Source organism: Lissotriton helveticus, chromosome 2_1 (genome assembly GCF_964261635.1).
Source record: "Lissotriton helveticus chromosome 2_1, aLisHel1.1, whole genome shotgun sequence".
NCBI classification, from domain to species: Eukaryota; Metazoa; Chordata; class Amphibia; order Caudata; family Salamandridae; genus Lissotriton; species Lissotriton helveticus.
Window position 1 is genome coordinate 1,180,950,004 of NC_136059.1, and position 27,301 is coordinate 1,180,977,304.

The following is a 27,301-nucleotide window of genomic DNA, read 5'->3' on the forward strand; positions in this document are numbered from 1 at the left end:
CTGTGAACCCCAGATCATGCAGTAATTGCAGTGTCATTTGAGGATGCTGGAGACACTTTGGGTAAGAGCTGGCTTAGATGAGCCAGTCATCCAAGTATGGGAAGACATGAATATGCTGTCTTCGCAGGTGAGAGCGACTACTGCCAGGCATTTGGTGAATACTATGGGAGCAGTGGTGACTCTGAATGGAACCGATTTGAACTGATAGTGCTGTCCCGCTAACACAAACCTGAGATTTTAGCAATGAGCGGGATGAATTGGAATATGGAATTATGCGTCCTTTAAGTTTAGAGTAGACAAAGTCGCCATGCCGTAGGAGTGGGAGCACTTGTTGAAGAGTGACCATATGAAAATGATCTGAGTGAATATATTGATTTAGCTCTCTTAGGTCTAAAATAGGCCTGAGATGCCGTCCTTTTTTGGTAAAAAAAAAAAAAAAAAAGTATAGGGAGTATGCGCCTGATCCTTGATATTTTAATGGTACGGGCTCTACAGCTCCCTTTTGCAGAAAAGAGTGAACATCCTGTTTGAGGAGGTGTAGATGTTCTGGTGACATTTTGTGTGAACGTGGAAGAATGTTTGGGGGATTGTTGGTAAGCTCCAGGCAATAACCAGATTGGATAATTCCTAGCACCCATCTGTCTGAAGTTATTGTATGCCAGACGAGGAAGAATTGAGAGAGAAGTCTCCCGACAGGTGTGGAATGATCAGGGGAAGGGGAGGCAAGTCACTGTTTGTTGAGGGAGAGGTGCAGGTGTGGAACCTTTACCTCTTCCCTTGCCATTATTGCCTCTATATCGGCCTCGAAAGTAACCTCTTGAAGAGAAGGACTGACTGTTTACTATATAGGATGTAGAGGTGTTGTCTGTAGATATGTTTTTAGAGCCCCCCCGGAAGGAGCGATGAAAAGAACCCCAATTGGATGGGGACTGTAGTGCTCCCATAGATTTTGCAACGTCGGTGTCCTTCATCTTCTCTAAGTAAGTGTCTCCAACAGAACAAAAGAGATGTTCTTTATCAAAAGGTAAGTTTAAGATAGAAGCCTGTACTTCCGGTTTAAACCCTGAAATTCTACGCCAGGCGTGCCTTCTGAGCAATACCTTTGTGTTGATTGCACGAGCCCCAGTGTCAGCTTCATCTAAAGCGCATCTAATAGACGCGTTTGAAATTAGCTTTCCTTACAGAACTAGGCCGTGTGCCATAGACTTATCTTCATCAGGTAGAAATTGGACTAATTGTTCCAATTCGTCGTAGTGCGCTCTATCGTATCTAGCTGAGAGAGCCTGGGTATTGGCAATACACCAATGATTGGCTGCCTGTGAAGCTACTCTTTTCCCTGAGGCGTCTATTAATTTAGATTCCTTGTCTGGAGGAGTGGCATCCCCCGATGCTTGTGAGTTTGCCCATTTATGGGCATTAGAAACCACTAAGGAATCTAATGGTAATTGACTTGATGTAAACTAAATCTAATGGTGCAGATTTATACTTTTTATCTACCCTTGGTGTAAGAATTTGTGCGCGAACGGGATCTGTAAAGATGTCGTCCGCATGTTTTAGCATACCCTTTAGCATAGGCAGTGTGTGAGTGGATCTTTGGGAAGAGCTTAGTGTCTCAAAGAGAAAATCCTTCTCAAGCGACTCTTTATGAAGCTGAACTCCATTAAATTCAGCAACACCATTTATTAGTTCTATGTACCCTACATTATCATCAGGTGGAGAGGGTTTTCTAGGGTATAGATCTGGATCATTATCTGTGTTTGGATCTGTGTTATAATCGTTCAATGGATCAGGACTATTATGTACCCAGTCCCAGTCATCCTGGTTGTCGGGTGTATGTGGTAGTATTTTTTTTTTTTTTTTTTTTAACAGTTGTATGGCGCACAGCTACCAAAGAAGGGTTTCCCGGCGCCTTTGGCATATCGATTAACAAAGGTATACGATAAGCATGGTTTTAGCACAGTTGTTTCTGGAAGAGCCAAGTTTTTACATTCTTTCGGAAACTGGCGTAGTTTTCTTCTTTCCGGATATGTAAGGGAAGTGTGATCCACAGGATGGGCCCTCTGACCGAGAAAGATCTTCCACCAATTCTTTGCAATCTAAACCTGGGAACAGCAAAATTTGCTGCAGTTTGAGAGCGCAGATTTCTTGCTGGTAGGTAGGGAGTGGCTAATGCTTGCAGATAGGTTGGTGCCGTTTTAGATTTGATCTTAAACATGTAGCTCAGGGTTTTGAAGCTGATACAGTTTTCTACCCTGAGCAAATGAAGATCATTCAGATGTTTTGACACTCTTGCGGTTTTTGGTATTTTACACAGGAGTCTTGCGGCTGAATTTTGGATCAGCTGAAGTCGTTTGATAACTGCTTGGTTTGAACTCGGGTAAAGGATGTTGCCGTAGTGAAGACGCGATGTAATTAATGCGTTGACTACAGTCTTTTGTGTGGCGGGGGGTAGCATCCATATAATTTTTTTTTCAGCCACTTTATTATGGTGAAGCATAGGCCTACAACTTTGTTTGCCTGCTGTTTCATTGACAGGGCATCATCAATGATAACTTCTAAGTTTCTTACCTGGGTTGCTGGAGTGGGGAGATTTCCCAACTCGGTGGGCCAGTAAGAGGAGTTCCAGAGTTCTTTATTTTTTCCTAACAGAAGGATCTCGGTTTTATCACCGTTTAGTTTCAACTGGTTGGTGGTCATCCAGTTGAAGATTTTCTGGAGCCCATGTTTGAGGAGAGAGGGAACGGAGGTCATGAGGGTTAGTCCTACGCAGTCCGCTAGGACAGCCAAGGGTCTAAGATACAGATTGAAAAACAGCGGGCTCAGAATGGAGCCCTGTGGTACTCCATGTGGGGCGAGGAAAGTGTCTGAGCAGGCAAGGTTAGATTTGATCTGGAAGGTCCTATCAGTTAAGAAGGACTTAATCCATTTCAAGGCATCACTGCGGATACCATTTCTCTCGAGTGTGGCCAGGAGTTTGCTATGGGAGATGGTATCAAACGCCGCACTCAAATCTAATAGAATGAGTGCGACCGTTTGTCCCTCATCCAGGAGTTTCCTGATGTTTTCTGTAACACCCAGCAGAGCGGTCTCTGTAGAGTATCCTGCTCTGAAGCCTGATTGTGTGGGATGGAGGAGGTCGTTTTCCTCGGCGAAGAGGGTGAGAGCAGAGTGTATGTGCCTTTCCATGAGCTTGGAAAAAGCAGGAAGCAGAGATATTAGCCGGTAATTTGTCAGGATAGTGGGGTCAGCTGAGGGTTTTTTCAGAAGTGGGTTTACCATTGCGTGTTTCCAACATGAAGGAACTGTGGAGAGTTGGAGAGATGAATTTAGCGTGTCTGCTATAATAGTCAGGGAGGTGGTATCAAGCTGCTTTAGGATACTAACGGGTAGTGGATCACGAGGGGAACCTGATGATATGGATTTCATAGAAGATTTTAGGGAGTCCACGGTTATAGGAGGCCATTGCTCTAGGGTGTTCAGTTTGTCCGGCATTATGGGGATGTCGTCCTGTGGGCCATTTCCATTGGAGATGGAACTGTTGTTAAGGATGATATTTTCTATTTTATCATTAAAAAAGGAGGCAAGGTCCTGACATTGTTTTTTATTTAAGGGACGAGTCGTAGCAATAGTTTGAGCCCCTGCAATGTCGTAGGGAATTTGTGGGTGTTATCAACAAATTTGGGTTAGGTGAGGAAGGAGGTGTTAGTGGAGGAGGAGCGGTGTTAATACCAACATGTTTTCTCTCAAGAGGAATGTGCAAGTGTCCTCCGGTTCTGTTTTGGCTTGGTGCCCGAATGTGGCATACTCGATCCAGAGCCAGAAAGCTTTCATATTTGTTTCGGTGCCAGGTCCGAAAGTGGGGCGTAGGAAACGTGTTCTCGGTGCCGACCTTGGCCCGAAGGCAGAGGAGGGACAGGGGCCTTTTTCTTGGGAAGAGGTGGGGTTTGGAGCAGGGGAGGATCGGTGGTCGCAGGACACTGACCCTGCGGAATCTCTTCGTCCATGTAAGAGTCTGCTTCTGACATGAAATAAGCGCCTCTTCGTCCTCAGCTCCCCGTGCGTCGTCGACGTCTTGTTCGGAATCTTCTCCAAAGAGACCCGGAATGGAGCCGCTGTGTTGGTGTTGCATTTCATGACATCAAGCCCGGAACGATTTACACAATTAACAGTATTTTTCGTTGTGCTCCGGGGAGAGGCAAAAGTTGCACACTTTGTGGAATATGCAAAGCATGTGATCTAGAGCTCACATGCCTCGAACACGTGTTTATCACTACAAAGTCAACTATTCTGGCTCAATAGACAAACTCAGGAACCCTTCTGATTTAGTGGTAAAACAGATTACATTTGTTTCCTTTGGACAAAGCAGTTCTTGGGACTAGTTATCTGCTGCAAATAAAGTACAACAAACACTGTATAGTCGCTCGTGGAGGAATTCTACTGCATGTCAGGACTGGATGCTCAATTATGCTTCAACTTCCTTTACTGATTTCTCACAGCAGCCATCAAAAAACTACATTTTACATTATTAGAATAAAAAGTCAAACATGTGACCATTACAACCAATCTCATTGTCCATGTCACTATATAATGCAACATTATCCCTTCATTGTACTCTTCCGTTGCTGCTCACAGCTGCCTTAAAATAAGGACCTTTGCTTTCTTCACTTTACACATTTGTATGGTTTTCTGTATAGGTATTGGACTGTCTCATAGATGCATAAGGAACTGCTGGCAGTAGGCGGTTCGACCAACACAGTGTTCAAGCGGAGGTCTTCATCCGAACCCCCAAACCCCCCCCCCCAAAAAAAACACGATGTCTTTTGCAATGTCTTTCTGAAACAAACGCACTCTGACAGAGAAGGTTCCTGTGCGTCTTTCTAAACCTGAAGAGGTGGGAGGTACAGCGCTACAGCCACGAGCAATTGGACATTGTAGGAAGCTGGGTTTCTGTTGCAGTAGCCGCCCCACTTTTTGCCAGACTACAAATGCACTGACTTAATGTGCCCTGGGTCCCTGCCAATCAGGTTCCCAGGCCCTGTGTTCTTTGCCAAAACTGTACCTTGTACACCTAATTGGCACCTCTCTGCCACATGTCAATCCCTTGTAAAGGGTACCACGGGTACCAAGGACACTGTGGCCAGGGAATGCCTTTAAGGATTGTAGCACTTATTGTGCCACCCCTGGAGGCCCTGTACCGTTACAAACACTGTTAAAGCAGGCTGCGTGTTTTGGTGAAGACCAAGAAAAAGTAAGACCACTGCACTGTTATTCTTCTTTCAAAGACTGACCCTTTTTCAGAGTGCAGAACTTTGGCAGTTTAGCTCTCAATTAATCTTAAAACTAGAGTATGGTTTAAGCATGACATTCTTCTGTTGCTGGTAGGGACAACCCTTCGATTCCTCAGAAAGCAGGTGGACTGCTCACAAACTCAGTAAATATTATGATTATGGATAATCAAGATGACAAAACATAAGTTTTACTCCGTTAACATGGGATTTTCAATAATTGTTGTCAGCCGACATCCACACCCATATCACAAGGCATTTTTAATACAATGCAAGCATTCTTTATAGGACCGTTTCCCCTGAGAAAGTCTCTGAAACAGACACCATCCCTTCTTAGCCGGTAATGTCTGGCACTATTGTCAGTCAGTGTACTGTCTGCTGAAACATTGTTTAGTATTGGTTCAGTCATTCTTGTACACAGCAATACTGCTGCAAACACGGTTTTGCACGCTTTTTAGGCTGCAGGGATCAGGGGAGCCTAGAGTTAGGGGGCTAAGGATAAAGAGCTATGGACGGATTCCAGTGACCCAAGGAAAGAGGTTATCAATAAAGCGGTTTGTCTTTCTCTCAAACGGAGGATTTTCTCCCTTGAAGGATATACTTTCACTTCAGCATCATCATTAGATTGACCATGCTGCAGTTCATAAAGAATGTACATCTTTTTCTGTTCTCGGGTCCAAAATAGGACTCAACTTTTCCATCTTTTTTTTACTCCAAAACATAAATTGATGTCATTGTACATTCACAGCACTTTTTATAGTCCTGTTTTTATTGTAAAAGGTGCACTATGCTTTATTCCTGCAAGTGGGGTTCCCTGGATTTTTTAAGTTTCTAATTTAGAAGCAACTTTACTTTGAGAGCTCAAGCAATCGGACCTGTATATTAAAACCATTAATCTTAAATTCGTTTTTAGCACTCTTGTAGGTATGGAGAAAGTTTCTCAGAATAGTGGCTAACCACACAGTGTGATAAGTTAGAGTAAAGGGGATAGAGTAATTCTTTGGGTGATGAATAAGATGCTTCAGCAGAGGCAAATGGTGGCTGGCATCCTCTTCCACTTAAGAATCATTGTTGATTTATATGGAACCTCAGATGGTTGTAATTTTCCACTGCTGCGACAAGTGCATGTACAACTTCACTGCTGAAATCTGCTATTTAGGAATGTGTAACTTTGAGAGGTATAATATTTGCCTTTCCAGTCCCATTGTCAGCATTAAGGCCAGTTCAGGACAACTTTATGATCTCCTTCTGGACACCTCCTTTTAATCTAGTGAGATGGTACCATCATAACTGCCTCAAGAAAAGTCTAAAGAAGTATCTGTAGGCTTGAAGAACTCCTGCATTAGCCGATGCACGTCTAAAGTGTTTGTGCTTCTTTTTGGGCGGATATTCAGAAAATCTTTGGACTGAGTCCTGCAGCAAATAGTATCTGCCAAACACAGCAAATGAGTTGTCAGCATAATCATAATCACAGAAGGGAGAAAGGTTTCCCTCCCTTCCATAACTATTCTAAAGCTTTGCCAGGAGTAACTAAAAATAAACACGAAGTATCTTGTGCTTACTGCAAACCGCATCAGACAGCCAGGAGGTAATCCAAACGGGGAGTACTTTAACTTGCTCCAGTGAGTGAAACTCTAGTGCTGCAACTCCCTTTGACACTTCTGGTATGGTGATAAAGTACACTGCCAGTTCCAGAACAGCTGGTGGCAATGTGGTCTAGAAAGCACCGTTCACAATGAAATTGTACAAGTGCCAGGCACTCTTGACTAAGACACTTCAAAAGGTATTCTGAACGTTGTTCCTCTTAGGAGAGCTTCCTCAAGAGTAAAGATGTCATTAACCAAAGAATCACTTTTTGTTGACCTTGTAGGTAATTTCATGAGCCTAATATATGTTGTTGCTGTTTCTAGGGAGCCCTTTCTCCACTGCCACCACAACGTCGTTCCAAGATTAGACTAAAAGACCTTTGGGGATTTCTGGAGACAGACACGAACTAACTGCCAATAATGCATCTAGTGTAGAGGAAGGCTTCGTTTGAAATTGGACACGATAGATTTCCTCTACCCTAGTCTGTTGCCGAACGTACAAGTTATCTGGATTACACCAAAAACAGGGGTTTCTGCAGGACTGATGTCCAGACAGATCAGCGATTCTTAAATGATACTGAATTATTCTAGATTTTTTTTTCACAAAATCGATTCCGATATGCAACTTTAATAAGCCTCTTATTGGAGCTATATATCAGTCAATAGTGAATTCATCACACAATTTTGAAATGGAGAAATTTTCATTTTTGATTTCTATTTATATTCATGCCCCATGCAGTTCACCTACCAAAAGAACAAGCATTTGCAATGCAATAGGTCTCGCATTTACGCGAGTTTAAGCTATTGGCATTGTAAATGGCAAAGCCTTTGTTTTACGTTTTAAAAACCAAATAATAAAAAAAGGCATTGTCATTTACAATGCCAATAGCTCAAACATGAGTAAATGTGACACCTATTGCATTGCAAATGTTTATTTATTTCAAAGATGCTGGCCAGTGTCTCCCGATCCTGAACAGTCCAACAGAATGAACTGCCAAAGCTAATAGGCCCCAAAGGCGAGACCCATTGGGATTCCCAATGCTTGTTTATGAGGAAGCAAACTCAGACCTTTTCTGCCAACTCAAACCCTGAAAGCCAGTCAGGTGGGCCTGTTGCCTAAAGTGAATAAGCATTGACAAAGCCAATAAGTTAAAGCTTTGTGGCCACCGATTTGTGCCTTTGCTTATGCCAGATGCTTTTATAATGTTCTGTCATTGGCAAATTCAACAAAGGAGACCAGCTGTGCTAAAAGTATAAAACACATTGTTTTCTAGTCTTACAAGTTGTCCACCAGATCTCCTGGTGCAAAGCGACAACACACCATGGCGGCTGTCTGGAACATATCAAAAACATTGTTTTCTGGACTTTCTTCTGTATTCCCAAGAAGGGCTCTACATTGGGTGATGCATTGTGATGACGCTTGTTATGATGCTGCATGATGCAACGTGGAAGACATATTTGGAGCATAGAAACTATAGAAAACAGCATTTCTAACACTTTTCTGATGGCCACTGTGTTACTTTATAACGTTGCATCAAGGAACGTGGTGGAAATCTTAAAAAAAATACTTTTAGCTTGGCCAGCCGCTGCTATAGACCAGGGCATTGTAAAAGCATCCACCATTGTAGTGCAGCAGAGGAAGGAGTGACAATGAAAACAGGATGCCACATGGAGAGGGGTTTGAAGCAACAGAGGAACAGGGGAGTAGATATTAAATACATAATAAGCGGAGTAGGATGTAGATGGGTGGAAAACAACAGATGAAACCGCACGCTTTAGGCCACACAAAAAGCGTGTGGTAAGGTTTTTAAAGCCCCCTAACCAAAACTCTCGCCAGAGCAGCGCATGCGCTGGCTCAGGCGAGACCTAAAAAGGAGGGGGGAATTCCTGCTTATGACTGGACACCCTGACCAGGCACAATCAGCATCACTACCACACATAATTCTTTTGAGCTCCTCTACTGCAACATCCCTTTCTCAACCACCAAAACAACTTCTGATTAATCCGATTAAACAAGCAGTTCATAGAAGAAATCTCAGACCTCATTAACTCCATCGAACTCACTCACCCACATTCCTGGGAGACTTAAACCTCCATGGCAACTATGAAACAAAGTGTGCAAACTAAGCCTTCTAAACACTTCTCAACAGGAAATAAAATAACTCATCAATAGTCCAAACCACTTCAAAGGCAACGCACTGGACCTCATCCTATTAGCATCCCCTAATATCCACTGTCACACACCTGTAGCCCTGGATTGGAGACACCACTTTGCCATCCCCTTTACCATTGCATATAATAGACCCAGGCATCAAACACAACAAAAAAAAGAGAGGGAAAATTAACTTGCGCTCCAAAGACATTCATCTGAAAAAACGTGAGAAGAAATAAACAGCCTGCCACAAAACTCTGAACTCACCACGTCAATATCGACCTTGACAAATTCAAACCAATTATGAGAACTCATGTCCAGTGCTATGCTTCACTGAAACCTCGTACGCACAAAAGTTTAGCAAAAATAGATGCTTTTACCGTACAAAATCAGAAGATCACAATTCATCAGCATCACAGCTAAAGTCTCTTACTACAAGAGCAACCAACAGAAGTAAGGTCCGGTTACAACTGCACCAATCCTCTCCTAGAGCCTACAGCTCCTGCTTCAGATGACAAATGCAACTCCATCAACCTCTTTTTCAACAAAAAAAAAAAAGAATACAATCGGGTGCAACATTGTACTACTTCCATGTCTTTCCAGATACACCCAATCACCTCACCACAAAATTGACCTCCTTCAATTCAGTCCTGCACATGGATCTTTCCAATATTTTGAACTCTTTCAAGTCTACCTCCTAAGAGGATGACAGCCTGTCTTCCACCATCTAATCGCTCCACGGAAAGGCCTTCAGACCCCTTCTCCACATAGTCAATGCTTCCCAAAGCCAAAGAGCAGTCCCAGACATCCTTAAGACAATCAGATCCTTGCCCTGTTAAAGAACCCACAGCTTCACAACCTTCCGTCCGTAGTGAAAATGGTTGACAGAGCAGTCCCAACCGAGCTATAGAATTAAATCAGCAACATGAATCTTTGACAGGACTACCCATCACACATCTGATCATGCTGCAGTACTGAGACAGCCACACTCCAAATAGGTTACGATCCCCTCCTTCTCAATAACAGGAACAACCCCTGCCTCCTACTTGACCTCTGAAGCCTTCGACACTGCTGGCAATTCACCTCTAATCAACACCCTGAAAGCATGCATGGAATTTTCAGGTTTTTTCTTAAACTAGTCCCCATCCTTCCACACTAACTGAAGCCAACGTGTAGAAATAGGTTCCACAAGACAAAGGCAGAATCTTCTCCTGCATCATCTTCAAACTCTACATGGAACCCCCTTGAGTCCATTCTTAAAGACAGTAGCATCAAGATCCAGCAATACATAGAGGATACCCAGCTCTACCGGAAAACATCCTAAACAAATGGCACACAAACTCAAATCCTACCTCAAACTCATCCAAACTGGGACTTCTTCTAAATTCCTGACGCTAAACTTCACAAACTCTGTATTCATATTCTTTATCGCCAGCACCAAACAACTCCACATTCAAGTCTGGCACTCCAACTAAAACATATCAGGCTTCACCCCGAGCTGACTAGCCATTCATAATCTCTGGGATTCACCCTTAACAAAGATCACTTGTTCAAGCAACAGATCATAAGGAAGACCAAGACAGTCTGGTTCCAACTTTCCTTCTTGAAGAAAGTGAAGCAGTTTCTCCTGGAAGATGACTTCAGAACAACAGTACAAGTCCTAACCCTTTCCCACCTAGACAGAGGCAAAAAACACCCTGCTCAGTGATCCCACCTATACCAATCACCCTAGAACCCCTGAAAGGTATGCTAGACGCAGCAGGGTGGCTCATCAAGAGATGAAGGAATTAAACCACATCAGCCACAAGTTAAATGATCTACTCTGGCTCCCCGTCCAGCCCTGTCATATTGAGACCAGCGGCATCATTTTTAAATGTAATAAAAGGATCGCAACTTACCTGGCAAACATATTCACGTTCTACAAATACCAACATACACATTTACATTCTTCTTACCTTCCTAGACACCATCAATGTATCCTTCCCTCATGTTTTTATTTTCCTACCCATTTATTTTTCACAATCTCCTATTGGAAAGTTCAACAGCAAGTCTTTTTCATGGGGGTACTTACACACAGTACTGCGCTGCTATTCAAGGCTATGTATGTGCTCTATAAATACCGCCAATATAATAAAGATGCATACGAAGAGTATGATCGCTGCCAATTGTGCACTTCTTTTATTAGGAGATGTACGAGGTTATATATATAAATGTATATGCATTTTATATGTAAATGTATAATTAGATGATGTTAAATGACTGTTAAGGCAATGAATTACCTCCGGCATAGGGCTCGCGAAATAATGACCAGAATAAAAAATAAAGCTCTAGAAATCTGCAAAACCAACGAGAAAATAAATGTAATTAGAAACAACTGCTGAGCGACTAGGCAGGGCTTTACGGTGTGTTGTGGTTGCACAGGGACAAGTATTACAGAATACAAATAATATAGATTGAATACATAAACGAGGAGGGTCTCATCCTATCATGATCCAGGAGCTAATGAGGGAGTGGATCAACAGCCGGTAATAGCGGTCTTATGGGGAGAGCGCTGATCACATCCCAGTTGAAGGAGCTCATAGAATAGTAGCACTTCTTTCCGATTGGCTTTCCTTTCGTTCTTTCCCCAGGAGCTTGCACAGTACATGTATGCGTTACCTGTCGATGCCTTTTAGAAGTTTGCCCACATTGGCTCGAAGCTGTTCGAACGCGGACATGATTACAGCGTGGGAGACCAGCACCGGAAGAAAGAAGCCGACGAACGCAGCAAAAGAAACACTTCCTGACCCCTATCTTCACATGTCCGGCTTACTTCCGGCATCCACTGGCGCTGCAACTACGAGGAACATGCGCATTGCACTTCCAGTTCCAAGATGTCCGCGGCGTCCAAGGAGTAAAGCGTTGTTTCCTGAGCTAAGATGGCAGCTACGATAGGCAGTTTCGGATAAGTATTCGAATAAGCTGCAGAGAGAGGCTCTTTTTTGTTGCAGTTTTATATAGCGCGATCTCGACTCGAATCGCTTTACAAGAGCACCAATTATATACACGTTCATTTTTGGGAGGTATGGGGCGATTGAGTGATTTGCCCAGAATAGGAGGATGTTAAGCGGATGCTGAGACTCGAACCGTTTTTCCCAGCTAAAGTCGGCAGTTCTGGACATGCGGAAACACTGACAATCGCTTGGCTGTCAAGTGTACAGTGTGCATACATGTGACAATTTTAGGTTTGCTCTTGGCCTCTAATGCATGTCTCTTGCGTGATGATTTAATTGGCATCGTTTCGGAAGGAGTTGAAATAAGTGATCTAATGCTGATATCTGGGGCATGTTTGTGTTTTCATTATTAACACATTACATTACGGACTGGATTCACAAATAAGCATCCGCTAAGCCAATAGGTTAGCAATGGCAACCTGATGAACTGGATAATTTTTTAGTTTATTGCAAGCATATTGCACCAAAATTATGCAGCCACTGCCTAACTACCGCTTGCACTAACAATTAAAAAAACTAGTCGTTGTCTGATTTCTTCCTGCGTACTCCAGCGTTAACACTTCATGGGAGATCTACATCATAGACACAGAAGAAGGACCAGTGGTGCGCGCGCACCAGAGGAGCGGGGGTAAGGGAGCACGAAGACGCCGAGACGAGGTAGGGGATGTGTATGTAAGCGCCGGGGGGTTCTCTGTGTATGTGTGTGCGTGCGTGGGGGTCTGTATGTGTGTGCGTGGGGGTCTGTATGGGTGTTGTATGTGTGTTGTGCATATGTTGTGAAAAGCCTGCCGGAATCGGAGCGCGTGTTGACGCGCGCGACCTGATCCCGGCAGGCTGCTGCTGCGTGCGCGTGACAGTCTGTTGTCCTCTCCCTTTCAGTCCTTGAAAGCCGGAATGATGACAATAGTCTCGCTCTGCGACAGCAGGCCTTTGGCCTGCAATCGCAGGGCGAGACCTAAAAATGATTCAGACTCCTTGCTGGTAAGCATCATGCATCAAATATATGTTAAGTGTTCTAACTTACCTCAGATCGTTACTTTTTTTTTTTGCAAAGCTAGATAAATCTGATGTTTTGAAACAGGTATAGTGCTATAATTACTTTAAGCTTGAAGAATTTCAACAGCAAAATAATGTGAGCATTCTTCGAAGAAAAGCGAACTTTGTGCTAAACACCACATTTTTGCAGTTTTGTATTGTGCAAACTTGTTCTTATGACATTAGACCGCTTCATCAAATAAATCATGCACAGGAGGTTAGGTAATTTTCAATCACAGGTTGCTGAGTCAATAATCAAAGATGGGATTCAAGCCTGGATCCCGAGACCAACGGCCATCAGTTCTAGCCACTAGCCCTTCCCAAAACTGCAACTTCACAGGCAAGTCTTATAAATAACTGAAAAGAATATATACATACAGCTTGGCCATACACTGCTTCTTGGGGTTTTCCACTGGCATCAAGACCACCATGGACATAAGAAGACGTACGCCCATAAAATCTGCAACGACAAAGGCACACACTGGCAATTAATTGTGCAGCTGAATGAACAAATACAAGTCAAAAATACACATTTAAAACTAAGGTACACAAATAACAATTAAATTGCTACCCTTGGAAAAAAAGATGTAAAGACCCTTGGAATGCATATAGATAAAAACTTCCAAAAGTCACAGTGAACAATTCAGTGTGTTAAAAGTCAAATAATTTTCTCCGCTTTCCAGTCATATTTCATTACAAATAGCGAACCATTAGTCTCCCCACAATTAAGACACTCATAACAGGTAAAATATACCAGGTCTTTCTCAAGGGGCTGGCTGGCATCCATTGCAAAGGTTTACATTAATCATACAGTAAAAAGAACCACATGGATTCAGTCGCTTAGTGATCACACTGCCACAGATAAGCACTTACAGAAGTGTTGTGCATCTTTCAAACCTTCTCACCCAAAGAGCAAATACCCATTTCTCATACAAAGGTTGAAATACTCTATCACAGGGAAACCGTTTCCACAAATGGGCACTCATTGTCCCAATGTCTCTCATCCTAAAAATACATTTAGCAGTCAGTCTTCGGCCATTTAGTAGATATGTGTCATAGTACAGGACAAACATCTATACCTAACAACGGAAGTTCTTAAAGTCAAGATTTTTTAGCACAGTCTCTACAATGTCTTTTCTAAAAGGTTCATTTGAACTTCACAATGCAGTTGAAGAAAAAAAGTGGGCAGTAAAACTGGAGATACGAGGGAAAGGAACATTTTTGAAGGCACCCATTTCAATGATCCTTTTCCCTCAATTCCATTTAAAAGCAGGGTTCTTGAAAATTAAGGCAGTCATTTCAGGGGTCAGTCTTATTTTTGTATATTTGACGTATCTGGGCCCATTGCCATATGGACCTCATTAAATAAGAGCCCTGAAAAACTGTTTTTAAGACGTTCATTAAAACCAAACCAAGAATGCCCAGGGGTCACAAATGTTCTACTGGCTCAAAAATTCTCATTGGTCAAGCACCATGTTTCAATGTCATTGACATAATTTACTTCGTGCAATTTTCCCAAGCAAATAACGTTATTGCAATGAATTCTCACTCGCGATGGAAACCATTAAGATCTGTCAACTATGTTGGTTCTGCCATTTCTGTTTCGTCACACTTTGTATAGTTTGTACAATTAACGATTTTCAATCAAATTGGAAAAACTGCACCGCCACCATTCCAAAATGCAGACTTTGTAATTACAAAAAAGAATCATTTATTCATCTACTTCTCTGCTGCAAAGAATTTGGGGCTGCTACCTGTACCCTATTGTAACCTACATTTTTACTCAATGGAATACATACCTACAAGGAGGCTTGATTACTTGGTTTTAATTTAGCTGACATTAAGTCTGATCAGGCTTAAAACATGGAACTAACCCAATTTGTCTTACCTACAGTACAGTTAAGTCGCCCCTCTAGCAGGCCTTACAAGCCCTAAGTTAGGGTCAATTATCTCTCAGATGTGGACATATCTGCACGTCCTTTTTAAGTGCAAGGAAAGTCATTAAGAGTACATGGGCTGGAAACTTGACAACTCTAGTTTCCCAGCACCATGATGGCTTCACTGAACCCAGAAGTGTTTGGTACCAAACCCCTCCTCTCAATAAACCCACACCGATGCCTGTGTTGGATTTATTAAAAGGTTACTCAGAGGGCATCTCAGAAAACCTACCAACCCTGGTGTGTTCTCTGGCGTGCTTTAGACAGCCTGCCACCACCAGACATGTTTCTGGACCCTTATGTGAGGCCAGAAACAAAGCCCATCCTGACGAGCATAGTGCTTGAGATTGAAGCTTTCAAGGCCTTGTTGCCTTTGTAATGCATCCCCAGCCTCTGCCGCTTGCAAAAGCTGGCAGCCCCTGGTTCAAACTCACACTTTTGGAGGAAGAACTGGCTGGAAAACTAGGCGAGAATAGGGTGTGCGTGCCCTTCACCAACTCCACCCCTCGGGTGCTGGAGGCGCAGTGAGACATTTATCAGTGCCCACCATCTTGGAGATGATGGGATTTATCCAATCAGGGCTAACGCTATGCCCCTCCCACATCATAGAGCATGTAAACCCGCCCCCCGAGGTAAGGAACCAATTGGTTCCTGCTTGTCTCTCCTGTAACAACCCTAAATCTAGCATCCCATGACCTACAAAGCCTGGACGCCGAAGAGTGGCACCAGCTAGAAAGAAGGACCAGCGACTTGGCCCCAGCCTTGCTGCCTTCCGGTCTGCTGCCTTTCGTCTTGGCTACAAAAGTCAACTCGTCGTGCAGGCCCAGTGACCTCCAAAACCATGGGAGGCCTGCCTGCCTTCTATAAAGATCAAGAAACATCCGTGGACAGCGAACCTGTCCAAGAAGAAATTAACTTTAAAACTGAAGACCTCAGCCCTGAGAAACAGTGAAAACCGGCTACAGACCCACCTCAGACCAGACACCAGTGGCCCAAGTGGCCAACTGGTCTGCAGAGGTACTCCAGCGATTGTGAGCAGAGTCCACCAAGGCAGGCCAGTGAGAAAGTGCCCTCTTTCTTGCATGAGTATGCCTCCACTTTTTGCTGATGTGCTTTGTGTGCGCCCTGGGCTCCTTCCAAACAGGTACTTAGGGCCTGTGTTCCTACCCTAAAACTGCATTGAGGCCTAAACTCTATTGGCATCTACCCAGGGAACTGTGACCAGAGAAGGCCCTGAGAGCTGCAGCACTCATTGTGCCACCCTTAGACGCCCTGTACCTTGACACACACACCCTGCCCTTGCAGGCTGCGGGTCTTTGTGCAGACCAAAGTGAAAAGTCGACATGGCACACATCCCCGTGTGCCATGGCCACAAGCCACTGCCCTGGCATCCATCAGTCACCCCTCTAGCTGGGTGCCCTATGCCAGTGGTGAGGGTAAAAGTGCATGAGCCCGGTACCTACAGTGCCCAGGTCCATTCCTAGGCACTGTAAGTGCAGTGCTGCCATTAAGAGTATATTGCTGCGCTAAAGACTGAGAAGTTTGGTATCAAACTTCTCTGCACATTAAACCCACACTGATGCCAGTGTGGGATTTTATGTAAAATACACTACAGAGGGCATCTTACAGATGCCCCCTGAAACTCGACCAACTCCCAGTGACCTGACTGAGTGGCTGCCGAGGCTGCCACCCCACACGTTTCTAGGCCCCCTGGGTCGAGAGCTGCTGCTCTCGGGGGCCTGAAACCATGCACATCCTGAGACGAGGTGGCAAGCCCCCTCCCCCAGGATGAGCAGGGTTCACGAAGGAGAAGCTTCAAAGGCCTACCGCCTTTGTGAGCCTCTCCAGACCACTGGCTGTACTCCGCAACTGGTCCTCACTGGTTTTACACCGCCCCCACAACACACTTTGGGCGAGAAACCAGGCGGGAAAACAAAGTAAGGAAGAGATGTGTGCCCACCTCTGCCTATCCCACCCCTAGGTTGGGGGAGGCGAGGTGAAGCACAACGTCGTGTTCCCGTCATCTTGAGGATGGGGGGACCCAGCCAATCAGGACTAGGCTCCTACCCCCCCTCCTACTGGAGAGTGGCAGAATAGGGAGTGTACTCACCCCAGGGAAGGGACCCCTTGGTCACTGCCCTTAACCTACCTGCAACGCCCCTAAATCGAGTGTTTTGGGGCACCCTGAACCTTGCTTTTACAGATCCAGCAACGACAAGAAAAGAAGGCCGAGAAGCTGTGCAGAACTAACAAGATGGCGAAGACAGCGAAGATAGCAGAAGATCGAAAGATGATGCATCGCGAACACTTTACTACATTGACCAGAGTCCTTAGGGGCGACACCGCCGGTGTGTGAGTAGTGTGCGACCCCACCCCCATTTAGAATTAACAAGAGGACAACGCCCACCGACTTGGCCCCAGCCCTACAGGCATGTCTCCCCTTGAACCTGCTCCTGCGAAATCCCGACGTGTCCGGCGGATAGCAACCCCAACAACCCCGGAGGACCTGCCTGCATCTACTTTCCAAGTGTTTTCTCCCGTGATCACCCGACGTGTTTAAACTGCAGCTTCTGGTGCCAGCCAGGAACCGTGTATCCAGCACACTCTGCACCCGCCGAGCCCGGCCCGTGAACACCACGTGTAGGTCCCCCCAGCAATCCTGACCGAAGATTCAGTGACCCCTGACCTGCCTCAAGCCTTCAGCCTCAATCCAGAGGACTTAACAATCGGGTCTCGGCGCCATTTTGTCTTGGGCGGGGCACTAGACAGGGGTGTCCGCTGTCGCCCCTTCTGTTCTCACTGGCTCTAGAGCCTCTGGCGGCTTGGATCCGTTGGGAGCCCTCTATAAAGGGTATTCGTTGGTCCCCACAATTTGAAGGTCAGATTTCTTTATATGCCAACGACATTTTACTTTAACTGACTTCTCCCAAGAAATCCCTTAACGTTGTCTGCGATGTTTTAGCCTCTTATGGTAGGAATTCGGGATTGAAAACAAATTGGACGAAGTCCTATCTTTACGTGTTGTGCGGCGATGTCCCCGTCCTGCCCCGTAATTGTCCTATACAGAGAGCTAGGGACGGGTTTAAGTATCTCGGGATTTACATTTCAATGGATCCCACAATTCGATACGATAAGAACCTTCTTCCTCCACTGGCCCGATTGAAAAGCGACGTGGCTGGCTGGAAGAAACTTCCGCTGTCGCTGTTGGGACGAGCGACCCTGTTTAAAATGATGTCTTTGCCCCGGTTCCTCTATGCCCTTCAGAACACTCTGGATGTAGTACCAGCTAGTTACTTTCGAGAAGTGGAAGGATTGCAGCGTAGTCTGCTTTGGGAAGGCAGGTCACGTATAGCGTTGGCTAAGCAGACGCTCCCATGGTACGACGGAGGAATTGCCCTCCCATATATTAAACAAGCATTTACAATGCAACGGTTTCGCCTTTGCAAAAGTTTGAGCTATTGGCATTGTAAATGACAAACTTTTTATTTATGTGTTGGTTTTGAAAACAGATAAATAAATGGCATTGTCATTTACAATGGCAATAGCTTAATCTCTCGCAAATGCGAGACCTATTGCATTTTCGATGCAATAGGTCATGTATTTACGCAAGTTTGTGCTATTGACATTGCAAATAATTCGTTTTATTTATGTTTCAAAAACCAAAACCTAAATAAAAGGTCTCACACTGCTGTCTCTCTCACACTGCTGACTCTGCCTTGAACACACCCACGGCTGTCCCTCTCACACACTGCTGTCTTTCTTACACACTGCTGTCTTTCTTACACACTGCTGTCTTTCTTACACACTGCTGTCTTTCTTACACACTGCTGTCTTTCTTACACACACTGCTCTGCTGTCTCTCATACACACTGTCTCTCACACTGCAGGTGTGGGTTGTTTCCAGCCCATCCCGGCTCTCACAGGCACCGCCTCCGGGGATTGATAAACATGCAGGGACGCGCCTGCTTCGTGGGAGAGCAGACCAGCGGGATGTGCTAGCGCTGAGAAGCCATGTGACGAAGGATGCGCCTACCATGTAATCAAAGGTCGAAGTGCATTAAAAAGTATGGCAAGTGTGGGGGGAAGGGTGGGGGTGGGTGCAGGGTCAAAGACGTTGGTAAAAACACAAACTACTGGGACCCTGGTGCAAAAAAAAAAAAAAGACAGTCTCGGCCCTCTTTTAGAGCACTAGATCCAGGAAAAAGGAAAGTACACCATCTGGACTCGAAATGTGACAATCTTGTCTAATTGTATTTGCGTTTTTTTCATCAAAGTCTCTTCCACAAACGAGGACATTTATTCCCAACACTATTTATTGTCCCCTACTTCATGCTAATTCACCTTGCTCTTCCGTTACCCCATAGCGCCCTAAAGCAACTTTAGAATACCAAAAGTGTTGAGTCAAGCTTAATGTTTGCAGAAGGCCCTGTGCGACCAAGGACACTGTGTTCCAATCCCAGGCTTTTCTATTACAGGTCCTTGTTTTGAGATGGTTTAGTTTAATTAAATGAAAAAAAACTGAAAGAAACTAGGACTACAGCTCCCAGAGTTCACCAAATTCTTAACTGAAAGCCTAGGATTAAAGTAACACATCTTGGTGTAGGAGTCCTCTGGGTGCCTTGGGCAATCATCCAGACACAATTGTGCCAGATTGTGCATGTCCAGAAGGAAAACTGGAGTTTGCAGTAGTCACTGCTGCACTTTACATTCCCGAAGCATAGAGCGGCAGTAAGGCAAGCAAAGCGTGGTGCACGCCTCGAATATAGAGTGGTATTTGTTAAACACACGAATACCAAGGCACCTTGGCGCTGGGAGTGAAGCGGCGCGGTTTCCCCCGAAGTATACTGCGTAACCCCTTCTTCGGGCCTAATACCGCTGGCAACTTGAGAATTAAATGCAGCGTGCCAATGACAGTAGACGTCACTGATATCAACAGAAGGTGCTCATTTTGGCAATCTCGTAGAGATTAAATGCTGAGTCAGGCGCTAGAAACCGTAAACATATTAAATAGGGAGAATGGAGGGACACGCTGTCCCCGGGTGCCTAGTTTTCTAGCGCCAGACCTCGCTTTGAAAGCGAGCGTGGTTTGGTGCTTCAGATCATTACAGTTTGAAGTGCTTCGAGGCACCCTTCCCAGACTTTAGGAGACGATGTTGTTAACAATGAAAAGCGCCCGCGGCTATGCTCCCTTTGGGATTACAGTTTACTGTTGCAGGTTTTGGTCCAATCGAAGACTAAAACTAGGAACATAAAAATCTTACCAGTGCCAGGGTCGTCTACTAGCTTAGCATGAACCCACTGAGCTATTTGTGCCCTCTGACTTTGCAAGAGTCACTTCCTGCCTTGTTGGAATCATAGACGTCAGGGGCTCTATACCATAGCACTCATCCTTGCTGTGCCTTACTCACACTGCTACCATATCCGGCCACGAGGAGCGGGCATTATCTGCGCTGCCGGCCGCAGGATCTGCTGTAAGGAAGCCCGCAGTGCTGCCAGAAAGCTCGGTGGGTTAATGCCCGCTCTGTACTGTTCTAATTTAACCCACACGATTGATTTAAAAGTTGCAGTGACATGTTTCCATCTGACAACACACGAACGAGTCTAATGATATTAAGGCACAAGTCCACATGGAGGGACAGCTTAGTGTGAAGAGAACCTGCTGCACGTGCTTAGAGCTCAGCCTTTCATCTTTTCGGCGCAGCATCCAATTTGAAATACCGGCTGTTTTATCATACTGGGGCTTCTGCCCTTCAGCTGGAACTGGGGGGCGGGGAGAACGGTCACTGCCACTTCAGGCAAAAGAGACTAACTCTTTATGTACAGCTGCAGGTCAGAGATTACAATTTAAAAAACGCCTAGTGGTAAAATGAACCACTGCGGACAGGCTTTGTTTTTTTAGGGAGAGAAGGGGTATCCTTTGAAAATAAGGGGGAAAAAAGTTTCTATTACATTCTGCATCAATACTCTGTCACCACAATAAGGATCATGGGCTTTTGGATATGTTATCCCAGAGCGCAGAGGAAGCTAGCACAGCAAGCAGATTTAATTGCTAGAGTACGTGAAATGATGTTGTTTAAGAGCATTTGAGCACATAGGTGTGCAACTCACCATCTTGCATCTACCATAAAGGTAAGAAACACACTGTGCAGCACTCAACGGTCAGCATGTCAGTGTCTGCCGTGTTGGCCCCACTGCATTGGTGCAAAAGTTTCGATTTCCTTTACCATGTTGAGTGCAGGAGGTGATGAAATAAGCATATGACGGAAGTGAGAATTTATTACCGTTTCCATTATATGGGTGCCAAAAATACGAGATTACGGAGGCTACACGTTGAGGGGAAATTATTTCATAGTTTAGTGGCCACTTCTCTTAATCCCAAACGCTATTATAACAAGATGTAGGATTGGCCACTGGAATACACATTGTCTATAAAAACGTATGCACCCGCACTCACCGACTGTCTTCTGGCGGGCGGGGCTCTCCTCCTCACACGGGAGCCTTGCTCCCTGCAGCACTCCTCCGGCGGTCGCTTTGGGGCCGCGGGCGGGGTTCCTCTCCTCTCCTAGATGCAGCAGGGCTCCCTCGCATCACGGGAGCCCTGCAAACCGGCCGCCATGCTTCTTCTTTCTTCCCCCCGGGCTGCGGGGGCGGGCACTTCCGGCCGGCCGCGCTGGGATTGGCCGGCCGGCCAACCACTTCCGGGTCGCTGCGGGCAGCGCAGCGGCCCTTCTCCTTAGGTAGGCAGGCGGGGGCTGATTTTTACGGGCAAATGCCGGGTGGGCACCGGCTCTAGATCACCATCAATCGGGGCGGGAGTGGACACGGACGGCGGGAGGGGGCGGGAGTGGACACGGACGGCGGGAGGGGGCGGGAGTGGACACGGACGGCAGGAGGGGGCGGGAGAGGACACGGACGGCGGGAGGGGGCGGGAGAGGACACGGACGGCGGGAGGGGGCGGGAGAGGACACGGGCGGCGGGAAACGTGCACAGGACAGCGAGGGGACAGCGCATCAGTGAAAGGGGAGGGAACGGGAAAAAACGTAACTCCGCCCTGGGAAAAAATCTCGGGAACGCCCCCGAATCTGGTCTGGGCTTGACGGACAGATCTCTGTTCCAATGGCTAGCCTCCATTTATGGAGCTAGCCAATGGGACAGGGGGGCGTATTCCATTCTCCTTACTGGAAATCAAGAGATTTCTCTGGAGGCGGAGCTAAGAGCTCCGCCCTCCAGCGAAACCTAAAAAGATACTACTGGGCGTCTCAGCTGGGAGCTATAAATCATGGAACTTACGGGTCCAATGGGGATCCGGGTTATGCAATGGACAGGTGGCTTCTCCCTGGTGGTATTTATAGCTGAGCGCTGTACACTAGATCCGTAGAGAAAAGTTTAACGGGCCAGACTAGAGTGGCAGTACGTATATGGCACGATGTTACCTGTTCATTGGGATGGAAAAAAACGTTTGACTCTAGCTACCCCTTTATTTGGATCGGATAGGCTGGGCAGGTTATGGAATACAAAGGGTTTTGACAGATGGGCCTTGATAGGGATTGCTACTGTAGGCGATGTTTGGGCGAAGGGAAGAATGAAATAGTTTGCGGAACTACAGACTGAATATGAGCTGGGGGGACGTAATATTTTCACAATTAACAGACTTAAGGAACAAGTGGACGCAGGAAGGTATTGAAATAGACGATGAAGACTGGCAATCCGCAGTGTCTTCCCCTAAAGAAGTTGTGATTCCAGCGAGATTGAGGCTCGTCCAGTTGAAAATATTGCACAGGGTTTATGTTACTGGTCAACGTCTGATTACAATGGGGTTCTCGGAGGATGGCTTGTGTAAGCGTGGATGTGGTCAGTTGGGAACGCTTTTTCATATACTGTGGGAATGTCGACACATGATAGATTACTGGAACAGGGTACATACTGTTATGCAGGAAGTAACTGGTGTGCTGCTCTTGCCAGAAGCTAGGAGATGTCTATTGAATATTTGGGAGCCTACAGACCTAAACGCTGCACAAATTTGATGGGTCACTCTTGGGGCCATGATAGCTAAGCGGAACATTGCACAGCTGTGGGGATCTGCAAGGCCACCTACGATAGACGGATGGAAAGAAAGTATGGATTGGTGTATGTTCCGTGAAAAAACTGTCTACCTGGCATGGGGTCGCCCTCGAAAATGGAATAGTATTTGGGGTCCTTAGAATCAATACAGAGGGAATATTTGTATACCACCTGCAACTGTTGGACTTGAAACTCCTCTTTCCCCATGACCCTTACATGTGAATCTGCGTGACATTTGTATTCCATGCTCCCCTCCCCCCTCACCAATATTTCGGTACTATAGATTACATTTGTGAATGACCCTCTTCTGTACTATGCACTGTGTTTCTTTGATGCCGTGTCTTAATAAAAAGAAATATAAAAAAAAAATAAATAATTAGTACGAGTTACCAAAACGAATTTACTCACTGGTTTACTAAAGCTGACCCAGTGCTGTATCTAGGTACCCAGCACTGATTAGGAAAAGTAATCACAAACGTAATTTACTGAGGATACAATTTCCCTCCATAGGAAAACTGACTGTTTTCTGTGAAAATTCTTCTTAGTATCAACTTTTGAAATACAAGAATATTCTTTAAAATTCGTACCTCTAACCAAAAAGCCTTTACTCAGCTGTTTTCAGGACATGTCTCAGGGCTGAATCTAGGATCCAGTCCTGTGGTAAGTAATCTGAAAAGTAATTAACTGCATTTTCATCACAAAGGTGAATTTATTCGAATGTACTATACCTGCAATGTGTTGCAAACTGCTTACTTAAACCTGTACCCAAAACCAGTACAAGTGACACCACAATTTTGAACTGTGGTCCTAAAAGTAATTTACTACTGCAAAGTATTTTCGTACTTACCTGTACCAAACTTGCTTGGTTCTAGAATGAATATGCTACTTACCAGTATGCATCTGTTCTTGGCATGTAGGCCTGCTGACATTCATATTTATAGCATAGATTGCCGCCTAGTGTTGGGTCCGGATGATTGATCATTGTTGTCCTGGAAGAGTTTTCGAAGTATCACGAGATAGGTGGCTCCTCCCCTGGACTACAGTGTGCATGGGCATCGACTCCATCCTCAGATTGTTTTTAGCCATTGTGGCAAAGATGGAGTGTATTAGTGTAAGCGATGGCCATGCTTAAGATGAAATGCAAGAAGAGTCTGCAGCCGCTACAGGCGCCGGGGAGGAGGGCGGGCGATATGAATGTCAGCAGCCCTACATGCCAAGAACAGATGCATACTGGTAAGTAGCCTATTCAGTTCGAGGCATGTGGGCTGCTGAATTCATATCTATAGCATAGAATACATAGCAGTCCCTCCATTAACGGCGGCCGCCTGCGCCAGCTGCAGAAGTCTGAAAAAGTGTTTTAAGAACAGCCTGTCCTATAGCTGCCTGCTGTTTGGAGAGCACATCTACACAGTAATGTTTAGTAAATGTATGTGGTGTAGACCATGTGGCTGCTCTACAAATATCCTCCAAAGGAATATTACCCAGGAACGCCATGGAGGCCCCCAACTTGCGTGTGGAGTGGGCCCTGGGGGGGGACCGTTAAAGTGCGCTCAGCCTTGTGATAGCAAATCTGAATACACTTAACAATCCACCTGGCTATCCCTGCTTTGGAAATGGGGTTGCCTTTGTGCTGGGCTGAGAAGGCAACAAAGAGCTGTTGTGTCTTTCTAAAGTCTTTGGTCCTGTCAATGTAGTACATTAACGCTCTTTTGACCTCAAGCGTGTGGAGCATTCTCTCTGCTACTGTTTCGGGGTTCTGAAAGAATGCGGGCAGTTCGATGGTTTGATTGACATGAAACTGCGACACCACCTTAGGAAGAAACTTAGGGTTAGTGCGCAGCACCACCCTGTTAGAATGAATTTGAATAAATGGCTCTTGTACTGCGAGCGCCTGTAGCTCACTAACATGTCGTAGAGACGTGATGGCAATGAGAAAAGCTACCTTCCATGTTAAGAACTGAATCTCACAGGAGTGTAGCGGCTCAAACGGTGGGCCCACCAACCTGGTGAGGACCACATTGAGGTTCCACACAGGAGCTGGCGGGGTCCTGGGGGGGATGACCCGCTTTAGCCCCTCTAGGAATGCTTTAATAGCAGGCACCCTGAAAACAGAGAGGTGCTGCCTGCTATGGCGGATAAGTGTATCCGAATGGAAGCATATGCTAGATTGCATTTGTAAAGATGTAACAAATTGCAGATGATATTAGGAATGGATGCATCTAGCGGGTTGATATGATGTTCTGTACAGTAAATGACAAACCGCTTCCATTTCGCTGCATAGCAAGCTCTGGTAGTGGGCCTCCTCGCCTCCCGGATGATGTCCATGCATTCAGGAGGCAAGTCAAGGTAGCCAAATTCTAAGACCTCAGGAGCCAGATCGCCAGGTTGAGCTGTTGCGGATCTGGGTGCTGAATGTCGCCATGGTTCTGCGTCAAGAGCCTGGGTGTGAGGCGCAGCCTTTGATGCGGTACCACGGAGAGTTCTAGAAACGTGGTGTACCATGGTTGGCGTGCCCACGTTGGAGCAACCAGGATGAGTGTCATCGAGTGTTGCTTTAGCTTTCTTGCCACCAGCGGTATGAGAGGTGCTGGGGGAAAAGCGTACGCAAATCTGCCTGACCAGTTCATCCATATCGCATTGCCCTGCGACTGTGGGTGTGGGAACCTGGCGGCAAAGCTTTGGCATTTTGAGTTTTCCCTTGTGGCAAACAGGTCTATCTCTGGATGACCCCACTGCTGGAAGTACGGGTGGAGTACTGATGGGTGTAACTCCCACTCGTGCATCTGGTGGCTGTACCTGCTGAGCAGATCCGCCATCTGATTGTCCTTGCCCGGGAGGTGTTCTGCCAGGAGGAAGATGTTCCTCTGAATGGCCCACTTCCACATGCTCTGAGCCAGGTGAGACAGCTGTGGAGAGTGTGTACCTCCCTGCTTTTGGATATAGTACATTGCCGTCATGTTGTCCGTCCGGATCCACACGACCTTGTTGCAGATGTACTTTGAAGGACTTCAGTGCCATGAAGATTGCCATCAGTTCTAAGTAGTTGATGTGCATCTTCCTCTGCTGCGTCAACCATAGTCCCTGCACTGTGTAGTGGAGTACATGAGCTCCCCAACCCTGGAGAGATGCGTCCGTCGTCAGGATAATCTGTGGCACAGGCTCCTGGAACGGTCGGCCCTTGCAAAGGTTGTGTGGATTCCACCAATGCAGAGAGTTGTATGCCCGACCGGTTACCAACACTAGGTCTTTCAACTGTCCGTGAGCCTGAGTCCACTGATGTGCCAAGCATTCTTGGAGCGGACGCATATGTAACCTTGCATGCGGGACTATGAAGATGCAGGAGGCCATCATGCCTATCAACTGCATGAACACTCTTGCTGGAAGCGAGTGTTGCGGTCTGAATTTCCGGATCAGCGCCTGAATGCTGTCTATTCTCACTGAATTTGGCGGAGACGGCGCCGCCAGAGTATCTATCGTCGCGCCCAGATACTGCCGCACATGGGCTGGCTGAAGGTGCGACTTCGGATAGTTCAGTGAGAAGCCCAGACCGTGAAGAAGGTGAATGGTGTGGGACATGTTGGCGGCGCACTGCTGGGCCGACTTTGCCTGAACTAGCCAGTCGTCCAGATAAGGGTATACATGGACGTCCTGTCTCCTGAGGTGCGCAGCCACTGTCGCCAGACATTTCGTGAACACTCTGGGGGCTGTTACTCCGAAAGGAAGGACCTTGAACTGATAATGCCGATTCAGAATGGTGAATCTGAGGTATTTCCTATGGGATTGGTGGAGTGGAATATGGAAGTAAGCATCCTTGAGGTCCAAGGTTGCGAGGAAGTCTCCCTGATTTAGCAACGGAATAACCTGCTGCAGTGTTAACATGTGGAAGTGTTCTGAGAGAATGTACTGGTTCAGAGGCCTGAGGTCCAGAATGGGCCTGAGGGACCCGTCCTTCTTTGGGATTAAGAAGTACAGGGAATACACCCCTTCGTCCTCCACTGGCACGAGCTCTATTGCGCCTTTTTGCAGCATGACCAGAACCTCCTGCTGCAATAAGTGCAAATGCTCTGTGGACATAGGACGGTGTCTTGGTGGTATGTTGGGTGGAGTGGATGTCAGCTCCAAACAATAACCGAACTGGATAAGTTTCCTTACCCACCGGTCTGTGGTGATGGATTTCCAGACCGGCAGGAACTGCTGGAGTCTCCCCCCGACAGGTGTTGGATGGTCGGGGGGCAGTGACAGGGAGTCACTG

General features: G+C 46.0%; 1 protein-coding gene across 4 annotated transcripts in view; it reads right to left on the reverse strand.

Moving 5' to 3' along the window:
* The window catches only part of G3BP2 (G3BP stress granule assembly factor 2), a 297,094-nt gene that overhangs the window by 215,386 nt on the left and 54,407 nt on the right, over positions 1–27,301 (reverse strand). For all 4 annotated transcript variants that reach the window (XM_078676048.1, XM_078676046.1, XM_078676047.1 and 1 more), the window contains exon 3: positions 13,430–13,511. In XM_078676048.1, coding sequence (XP_078532174.1) covers positions 13,430–13,511 — 82 coding nt within the window. The remainder of the gene's footprint in view (positions 1–13,429; positions 13,512–27,301) is intronic.